General features: G+C 36.3%; 1 protein-coding gene across 1 annotated transcript; it reads left to right on the top strand.

The window, feature by feature from the left end:
• Positions 1–1446: 1446 nt before the first annotated feature.
• LOC131778578 (TNF receptor-associated factor 4-like) lies at positions 1447–9894 on the top strand. Its single transcript, XM_066170168.1, has 5 exons — positions 1447–1545; positions 2489–2590; positions 6817–6891; positions 7293–7376; positions 9214–9894. Exons 1-5 carry the CDS (start codon positions 1447–1449, stop codon positions 9892–9894), a joined length of 1041 nt encoding a protein of 346 aa, XP_066026265.1.
• The last annotated feature ends 670 nt before the right edge of the window (positions 9895–10564 follow it).

Raw genomic sequence — 10564 nt, 5'->3', positions numbered from 1 at the left:
CTATAAATGTGGCATAAACTGGACTTTTGAGTGCTTTCGTTTGACTGCCCGTGAGTGACTTGCTTTTTTCGGTTTCGAATGGTTTTTTCCCCTCACAAACCACCCGTGTTATCATTTACCTTCATGGTGCTCGAAGTCTAACAGAAACGTTCCATGTCAGAGAAGAGAGTACAAAGATTGAAATCGCTGACGCTAAAGCCATTTCGCTTTTCAGTTTTTTTCCTAAAACGTTGCAACATTGAAAATATCTATTAAATATATATGTCTTCTGTTTTCTTGTCTCGAAATGTCTCTTTTTGATCATATTTATGGTACTTGGCTGATAATCTCCTAGCTTACCGATCAGCGTAGAAAGCAAAATTACTTGTGCAGTGTATACCAGCGTTTAAGATCTTTGTTTCTTATTTCCCGTAAATATCGTCGCAGATTTTCAGACTAGTGATTGCAATTGTCGTGAGGCAGTGAGGCTACTGCAGTGAACTACTTGGGGGGGCTAATCTCTCTTAAAATAACTGTAATAGTTCATTAGCTCGTCCAAACCCTTGTTTTATCCTTTGCTTTTTTCTGGTCAAAGTTTTTAACTTAATTGCGAATGATTAAATAAATATTCTGAATAAATAACTTCAACCTGTATTTTAGATTGAAGACTGGGGGGCTTTAGAGGGTTCAGTGCTATACACTATACTGGAAAAATTCAATTTTATTTAATCGATTGGATCAGGGACGCCAAAGGGGCCCACACAGTTGACATGAAGCCGTTTACTTTAGGTCACACAATGCACACCGACAGCAACAATATTATTCAAACGTCAAAATTATTCAGTTAGTAGAGGGGACTACTAACTATGTACAACTTGATTCCGCTTTTGTTACGCGATCGGTATTCTTGTAATATAGCGTTCATCATTATAGCATATTTGTGAGTTGCCAAAACTCTCCTTCAGCCGTTGTGGTTTTTCTAAATATTTTATGAACGAAGCAGGGAATTGAACTCATTTGTAAGCGTAATACAGGGACCAAATGGCTCAGTTGTGATAATTCGAAACGCTTCCCTGATTTTTCTGAAACTTGTTAATTAATCCCCGTGAGCTTGAATACTCGACCACATTTTACAAAAAAATATCGAATAAAGCTAGAAATGAATCATTTTTACATTTACTGATAAGACTTCTTATTCATGCAGAAATAATCATGAAAGTTAACATAATTTAGATCGACGTAAACTTCATGAAGGCATGTTTTCGTGGACGGGAACTTAGCTACTAAATAGATCGAAATTTTAATGACGGATTTCGCGTATCGTGACAAAGATTTTATTTTCAAGTGTCCAAATTTTATCCCAGTTCTTTTTATTATAACCGTAAATTCTCAGACGCAATAGTCTGTGAGATGCATACTCTGCATACATGTAACAATAACACCTCTTGAGGTAATACGCGCTAAATTATGTCTTTTTCTTCTATTTCCAAATATGTCAACAGGCAGGAAATTCGTCATGAACCTTTGTCTTGCCCCGCGGACAGATCAAGTCTGGATAGAAACATGGTACACGAATCAATCATAAAAACTGTATTTAAGTTAAATTCCATTAACGCAAAAACTAGAACACAGTGCATTTAATGTGAAACAGTAGAGACAAACTCCCGGAAAACTAAGGTTAGATTTCCAAAGTTTCTGGCAGTGTTTGTAAAAATTATCAACCGTCATCATAGATTATCGATCATCGTTTAATCAACTCATGTTAGGTGGTACAAACCTTGGTTAAATTCATTGGTTCGATATAATCATTGGAAAATCAATTCTAAGAAGCAGTTCATTCTTAAATCAAACAGGTTTTTTGTATATGTTTACACCTAGATTCTCTCGCAAACTTTCCTGAAATCCAACTAGTTGCTTGCTTACTGCCCGAATAGACATTCAGAATTGATTTCTAATGTTTTAAGTCAACTGTTCGTGTTCGAAAACTGACAAAGAAACCTTGAAAGGAACTTTTTTCGTGGAAATTTTTTGGATGAGGAAGAATTTAACTAAACTCATACGTTGTATATACGTTGTACATACGTTGTAAATACGTATACATACGTTGGTGAAGAAAAAATTTATTTGACTGAAATAGATCCTTTCAGACAAAACAATTTATCTCAGGTAATTTAGTGTTAACAACTGGGTTGAAAACGTAAATTAGCCACCGTAAAGGGTAAAAAAGCTGACGTTTCGAGCGTTAGCCCTTCGTCAGAGCGATAGACGAAGGGCTAACGCTCGAAACGTCAGCTTTTTTACCCTTTACGGTGGCTAATTTACGTTTTCAACCCAGTTGTTAACACTAAATTACCTGCTATACTCTCCCACCGACGCAGCACCACAGTTTCTTTAGAAACTTACCCCCTTAAAACAATTTATCTGTTTGGACAATTACTTAAGCCCAACTCAAATAATACATCATGACGTATTCTAACCTACTCTTTCCTTTTTCATTCGATTCCTTCAGGATGTTTTTCCTGACAAAGCAACTGAAAGGAAGATTCTTTCCTTTGCTATTCGTTGTCCAAGTGATGGATGTGAATGGACTGGAGAACTGAGGAGTAAAGAGGTAAATACAGCCATCAGAATGGACCAACACTCAGGGTCTTAAAAAAACTAAAGAGAATATGCTGCCTTTGCTTTGACATCTGCAATGGTTAGAAATTTTAGTCTTCTCAGATAAGGACAATAAGCCGTAGGCCCTGTTTCCTGCTTCCTCTCCGCACTTGTTAGCAGAGGACGTTAAAGAACCCACGCACTTCTCGCAAAGAGCAGAGAACTTCCCTTACGAAATGGATTTTGGAATTCCTAAGAATTCCTAGGAATAAGAGGTGTAAATTCGGACAGGGAATTCCCAACTATAACAACTCTGGTCCTAAAAACCTAGAAATTCCTAGAAATTCCCAGAAACTGCCAGAAATTCCAAGTTTATAGCCAACAGGACTTGGAATTCCTAGGAATTCCTAGGAATTCCAACTTAGAGCACCAATGACTTTCCCCGAAAAGCTGTAAATCTAAAAAATTCTTAGGAATTTCTAGGAATGTTTAAGAATTACTGGAAATTTTTAAGCGAAAATTTGAGGCTACTAATATAAAATAAATACCAAAATTAAAAAATTTCAGCTGTTTAAGAATTACTGGAAATTTTAAAGCGAAAATTTGAGGCTACTAATATAAAATAAATACCAAAAATGAAAAAATGTCAGCTAAAATTCAAGTACTCAATGAAATTTATTTACAAGCTTTAAGTAAGGTTTACATGTAAAATATTTTTGTTGTATATTAACATCAACACGTAGTAATATTAGGATGGAATTTGATTTATTTTTCTTTTCTTGAAAACTTCATACGAATTAATCCTCAGTTACAGCTATTCATGTAAAATAGTCCTAATCGATCATTGACGTTGACTCTTCCATAAAATACAATATCTTAGATTATATTTACTGCAATAAATACCATCTATTTAAAAATAGTCTTAAAATGAATCATTTAATTTTGGATGATGATACTAATGGTATTTAACCCTTTCGCTCCCAGAGACAGGCTTTGACTTGATTTTATGTGGTTATAACTTACTTGGATAAAACTCTTCTGTGTGAGCATTCAAATGTAAGCTGTCAAGCAGCACTTTCATGTTTTACTCTTTGTTTTTGTTTATTCTGCACATTGAAATTCAAAGATTTCTTCTCAAATTTTGACCTAGCACTCTTGGGAGTGAATGGGGTTAATAACAGTTAAATAGAATTGATTTTTAATAAAAATCTTATTGTAAGTTATCCTAAACAGCAGACTTAGCTGCTGTTTGTCTTTTTTATACATACATGCATTAAAAGCTCAGACAAGGCCTTAGATAGCTATGAGGAAAAGGGCATTCATTGGAAGCTCAATTTAACAAAGTGCAGTGGGATTGGGAAATCTCTGTTGTATTGAATGAATTTTATATTGGAGTTATTACATCTCTCCCATAGATTTTATTAAAAAAAGTGCTGAATACATTACTTTGATTTTACCAAGGAGGGCTTCTTTATGTAATAAGGTTTGTTTAATCACAGTTTGCATTATGAATCTTGAATGTTCCCAAACGTGACTAAAGTAATCTTGAAACCTTACTGATAGATTTATTTCATTGTAAAGCATGAGCTTACGAAACTGCGGCATGCAAGTGACCGACTCGATTCTCAGTATTATTCTAGTTTCAGTTGCGCCGAGCGTTATATAAGCTTAATTCAAGCCGTTATATCCATTCTTTCATAAGATTTTGATCACGTAACGAATATCGCAATTTTTACTCACCACAAACTTTCAAAATCGTAGCTTTATAAATGGCCACTCGTCCCTTGTTTGTACCAGTCAATATGTCAACTGTTGTCCCTTCTTTTAACTCCACGGCGCCAACGACTTTCTTTTCACTTACAACACTCACGCTTTTCTCGTTTTCCCATTGAACCACATTAAAACCTATCTTTAGAAATGTTATATTAAGCAAAACAGTTGAGAAAAGAAATAACTTAACACACGAGCGATCAACCGATGAAAAATATATTCAAAGATGCGCGCCAAATAAAATCTTCTCTTTGGTTGCGATCACGGGCATGATCACGTGGATCTTCTAGGACTTGTCATTGGCTAGCAAAGTGAATCCACTGGCTTTCCCGATTGCAGTGTCAAGAGCAGCGCACAACTTTATCATGACTTCTCCGACTGGTTCTCTGCTTCTGGACGATGGATATCTTGTATCCATGTTCTGATAGTAAAATAAATAGTGATGTGAGCTCACTCTATGTAGAAATAATCGACAAGAATCAGTCGTACTACAAATGCACGATTTGTGGCCGAAAGTTGGCGATGAAACAAAATCTCAAAACCCACTTAAGTTGTGTTCATGGCAAAGGTGAGAATTAACACAAGCCAATCACAATTTTGAATGCGATTACAAATCGTCTGTTACCCTCATTTTTATAAGAGAAGGATACCGCATTAGGAAGTATAAGAGATACATAGATGATCCCAGTGTACCAGTACCTAAATCAACAAAGCCTGACCGTAACAAGCGTTCAGCAATACAGTCCAACACCCCCATCTCGATTCCTCAGTCTGTCGTTTCCACTGAACTTAAAGTAGTGGTACCAACAGAGTAGAGTACGTCTGATAAAGGAGAAACATTTGTACAAGAGACAGAAGCAACTTTATGCGATTACAGAGGTGCGTTGGAACACTGGTCTACAAATGGTTTTACACTATCCGAAGATAAAACAATTTTGTTGATAGCTGGCAGACAGAGACAAACAACAAGTAAACTTTAGAGCTGTTCTTATTGAAGTGTGACTTCCTCTTTTCATTTGTATGTAAAGAAGGACTTTTATTTTGTCCCAAAAATAAAAAGAAGTAATATTTTTTTGGGAGATCCAGTGATTGGGACATTTAAGAAATTAAGTTTTGAGAGGAAACTCGGTTTGAACTCTTTACTACTAACAAGTCTTGTTGTAAAAATATTTCCAGATCAGAGTTTCGAATAAAGTAGATTGAAGAATTCATTTAAAAGGTGTTCTTTCTCAAAGGGAACACTGATTACCTCTGTCTTGTCTTGTATTGGAACTCTTACAAAAATGTTTTGAAAGGATAAAAACAGCAAAACAAATTACAGCAATCAGTCACGAAAACAGAGCAAAAAACTAAAAAAAAAACAGCAACAAAAATCATGAAAAAAGAAAGATTAAGTAGGTGTTGAATTAGTTTGTCTAAGGCATGAAATTTCTATTAAAATAATGTGAACAAAAAGTCTCTGACACTGTGTTTGAGGCAACTGAGCTTGACTGTTCCAAGATTTTTTAACAAAGGCAACAAGTAATGTAGGTTAGGGAAGTAACTTATTTTCATAACTGACAAAGTTCTTTAAGTGTAGATAACAATGTAGTTATTGTTACACATGTGGAAGTTATGTACCAAGGAACAGCTGATGAATGTTTGATGATTTTGGCACATCTGTGAACATGAGACATTTTGCATCACAATAAAAAACTTTTATGATCACGGAATCCAAAAGTCCTTTGAGGTTAGAAAGCAACTCTGTGATATGAGTACATTGGATGAATTGGCAATTAGCATTTAACTTAATTCACTGCTGCTTCATGAGAAATCCATATTAATGTAGAGATTTACTAAAACTTAGTTTGAAAAATAAATTTCATGATCTTTAAGTTATAAACATATGCATGTATTATATCTCTTGGTAAATTTTTTATTGCTTACCTTTTATTGAGCCTAAGTTTTAAGCTTCTAAAATTACTCATTTTCTTAAAAACTTCACATTCAAGGCGTTGAGAATTTCTTGGAATTGATGTGGACCTCAGGATATTTATTAAATTAAATTACCTCAAATTCAATTCCCAGAAATTTCCAAGAATTCCACCTTCTTAAATTATGGGTAGTTTGTATAGCTGAGAATTCCTAGGAATTCCTAGGAATTCCAAGTCCTCACAAAACTGGAGTCTTCCTTTCCCAGAAATTCTCAGTAATTCTAAGCTTTTCAAATCAGAGCTTATATGCAAAGTTGGGAATTTTTGAGAATTCCTAGGAATTCCTGGGAATTCCCAGAAAACTGGGAATTCAGTTCGCAAGGGTTATTTGCATAATTGGGAATTTTCGAGATTTGTAGCATTTTCCTGGTTTTGATGCAGTCCAGTCCGATTTTAATTAATGTACAGCGCTTTATCAGAATCATCAGGTACATTTCCTTGTCAGTGCTAATAGTGTTAAAAAATTGTCCTTAACTAACTCATCTCTTTAATCAAGGATCACATTTCTTGCTGCAGCAAGTTGCCTATAACTTGCCCAAACAGCTGTGGACACACCATTCTCAGGGAAATGGTGAGAAGTCCACTTTTCCTTCCTTTTTTTATTATAATTTTTCTTTCTTTCTTTTGAGATTTAAAGCAAAAGCAGTCCTTCTTTCCGAAACAATAGGCCGCTCCGTGCTGACGGACATCCACTTTTAACATCTTGTTGAATTATTGTTAGGAAATACCCACGCCAAAGGAATTTGTTTCGCGCAAACTTTTTTTTCATTTGTCTTAAATTCGTTTTCACTATGGACCCCTATGGTGTTTTTGTGAATTTGACTTACAATTGTACGTAACGGAATTATGTTCCTTTCAGTGATCGATTCAGTTGCCTTAAAGCGCTACGTATTTAACCCTAAATGCTTAGCCATCTTTGCTCTGATTCTGTGCATGAAGACTGTTTGTACTGAAACGGTATTATCCCTTTAGGTTGCAAGTCACATCGTAAACTATTGTCCACGGACCATAATCTGCTGTCCTTATGTTAAGATTGGCTGTAAAGAAAAGGTTTGTTCATGAGAAAGGAAGATAAATTACCATATCTCTACTTTGTAGTTCTTGTTTCAAAAGGAATTATTAGAGTATTTTATTACCTTTATTTGACATTTCTAGAGATTCTCACAATCTGATTGAAACTCGGCAACTCTCAGTTGCTCCTAAATCGCAGTATTTTTCTCTCTGACCGTATTTTTCCCCAGCCCAACACCTCAAACAAAACCAAGATTTTAAGCCTTGTTCCCCTGTTCATTAGTCTTTTCGTCCATATTTATCTGGATCACTTATTTAAATTAAATCACCTTTTCGGTCTTAGATTTTACGTGTAGTGTCACGTGACTTTTGATGTAACTAAACCGCAGAAGATAAGACATTGAGTCAACAACCCACCACCCGTGGACGAACTTCGGCTTCGGTATTTTGTCGTAGGGCAATTACCTACAAGAGCAGTGGGTGGTTGACTTAATGCCCAATTTTTCGCGGTTTGTTCACATCAAAATTCACCTGTTTACTACCGCACGTTAAAACATCTTTGCTCCCTGACAGGTCCGAAGCGATTACAACACCTAGGTCGCAAGTAGTGTCTGTTTCTAAGACTTGTAGTAAGTTGGTAATGACTTGTCCTGTGTGTGCGTTATTCGCATTACCTTGCATTTGTCGAGATTGAAGTGCAGATTCCATTTATTAGTTTATGCTCGGATAGCTGATCGGGATACACCCCTCTATTGCTGTGAATGATAAGTCAGACCATGCCGTCCAGTTACTATAGATATCACCTACTAAGAACGTGCAGTGAAAAGATACATACTACAGTAATTCACGTAGAGAAGAACAGTTTGCTTTGAAATTAAGATAAATTAACTTGTTGGACTTGCGGCATTCACAAGGGGAGGTCTGAAAAGAAAATGTTAAAATATTGTGGTCGGAGAAAGGCTCCCTGACGATCAGGTTGTTTACAGTGTCTGGAGAAGACGCATGCACAAAATTCCAAGATGTTCTCTTCCCGAGTGGGGCTATCGACCAGACGAGTTAATAAGTTACCATGGTTAATGTCAAGTTGCAAGGTGTAACAAGCTGAATTTTTCAATGCACTAGTTGTTTGCCAATCGAAAACCCTGAGACTGAAATTTCCAACAATAATGACTCGGACGTCCATGCAAAATCGTACCCCGTGGTGAAGGAAGGGGAGCGTGGTTGGAATCCTTCCTCCCCCATCACGTTGCGATGTTTTGAAAAGTTTTTACGTTTTAAAAAAGGAGCCTGTTATGTCTTCTACAAGATGACGTTAATATTATACGACACATATGTAAATGACGCTGCTGGGGGCCAGTCCTCAAACATAGCGGACTTTCCTTCGATTATTCACTGTTTCCACTATAATTGAAACTTGACAGGAAAGCAGAAATAAGAAAATAGAATGATAAATGATAATAGGTTTACTATACTTCTCTTTTCGACTTATAGGCTTGAATTATCTCGCAGCCCATATCAATTGGTAAATCACACCTCATTTGTCATTTAATTTCTCATATCTATTGGCCGATTTTCACCAAGTCCATAGCAAATATGTTAACATATAGTTACCAAGACAAAATCCTCTTAATAAATATTAAAATCCATCCCCTCCCATTTTCATCAATTCATTTTCCATTATGGATTATCAAGAGAGGATAATATTCTCTCTTGATATCATGTTTATGTTGAGTGACGAATGTTGTGGTAAGGAGTCAGTGTTTATTGGAATTCCATTACCTTTCTTTTCCTTGTTTTGTTCGACAGTGTGGTATTTCACGTTCGATAAATACTTTTACAAAGCTTTAAGCCTGTTATTTCTCAATAACAAATTTTCTTCCAGGTTTGTCGTCAGGAAGTAGACAGTCACCTTCAATCTGCTTCAAAAATCCATCTTGATTTGGCTTGTGTTAAGTTAAGTGAAACAGAAGAAACAATGAAGAGTTTAAAGAATGAAGTAAACGAGAAAACAGTGATGGTGAAAAGTGAATCTCCTGATTATCCTTCGATGTTTATTTGGAAGATTGATAACTTCAGTAAACTCAAGAGAGAGGCCAAGGCCGGTGTGAACCAAGGGAAAACCAGTGCTCCGTTCTACACAGAACATTATGGCTATAAGCTGGTAATAACACTCTATCCTAATGGCTTAGGCCTTGGCAAGGGCAATTCCATATCAGTTTTTGTTTCTTTAGCGAAGGGTGAATATGACGCCATATTACATTGGCCTTTCAGAAGGAAAGCGAAATTGACACTTCTTGATCAGCAGGAAAACCCAAAGGAACGTGAAAACTATTCCCGTGAGTTAGTTCCACACGGTGATTTAAATATCTCTGTAAGGCCTGGCAAAGAAAGGATACCTGCATATAGGGGAATTATATTTATGTCCCAAGAGAAACTCGAAACAAGATGCTACGTTGTGGATGACACTCTTTTCCTTCAATTGGAAGTCGGCCCTCCTTCGCAATGTTCTACCCCATCAAATGAACTGAATAGTTTTATGCCGTCGGCGACCTGGTACTGTTAGGGTGCTTAAGGGATAACAATATGATTTCAGTGTGTAGTCTCGTCCCCACCCCCCCTCCCTCTATACCCCACGCCCCTTCCCTTTTCTACGCTTTAGATCTTATGATTATATCAGGAATTCATCTAAGAATATCATTCGTAGTGCCTGCTAATGGACTCGTGAAAGATTCTCCAATGGATAGAATCAGACCTCCCTCGGCTCTTCTTGTGAGCAATATTCATGAGTTTGGGGGTTTGTTCAAAATGCTATGGATTAATTATAATCAAGTGTTTAGAGTAAATATTTCCACTCTAAACAAGTCCACTTAAATGTTTTTATAGAAGAAACTTCTGAACCAATTAAAGAAAAATTTGAGTTTAGCAAGTTTTGATCAATGTGCGGAAATATTCATACAAGTACACAATGTTTTAGAACGTACTCAGTACGTCCCTGTAGCAGTGAAGGGTTTAAGGAGGGAGGTACCGGTCATTATTTTTCGCATAGAGGTTTCGCAGGATTTTGCTTATGTCGCAATAAAATTTTCCTGATCCCTCAATAAACCTCTTGTTAAGATAAAATTGTGCCGTGTCTTCTCATTTGCGTTATGTTGTGTTTGTACTTCTGGAACATTCGCACTCATTGTTATTAGTTTGAATTTTATTTGTTGGGCGTAGGTAGATATTATTCGTGT

Source organism: Pocillopora verrucosa, chromosome 7 (assembly GCF_036669915.1).
Source record: "Pocillopora verrucosa isolate sample1 chromosome 7, ASM3666991v2, whole genome shotgun sequence".
NCBI lineage: Eukaryota > Metazoa > Cnidaria > Anthozoa > Scleractinia > Pocilloporidae > Pocillopora > Pocillopora verrucosa.
This window is presented reverse-complemented; position numbering and strand designations above follow the sequence as displayed.

Excerpts from the sequence above, each read along its gene's own strand:
- LOC131778578 (XM_066170168.1), top strand. The coding sequence starts at position 1,447 with ATGTCTTTTTCTTCTATTTCCAAATATGTCAACAGGCAGGAAATTCGT. Across the intron at positions 2,591-6,816 it reads GAGAACTGAGGAGTAAAGAG|GATCACATTTCTTGCTGCAG; the intron begins GTAAATACAGCC and ends TCTTTAATCAAG. Across the intron at positions 6,892-7,292 it reads ACACCATTCTCAGGGAAATG|GTTGCAAGTCACATCGTAAA; the intron begins GTGAGAAGTCCA and ends TTATCCCTTTAG.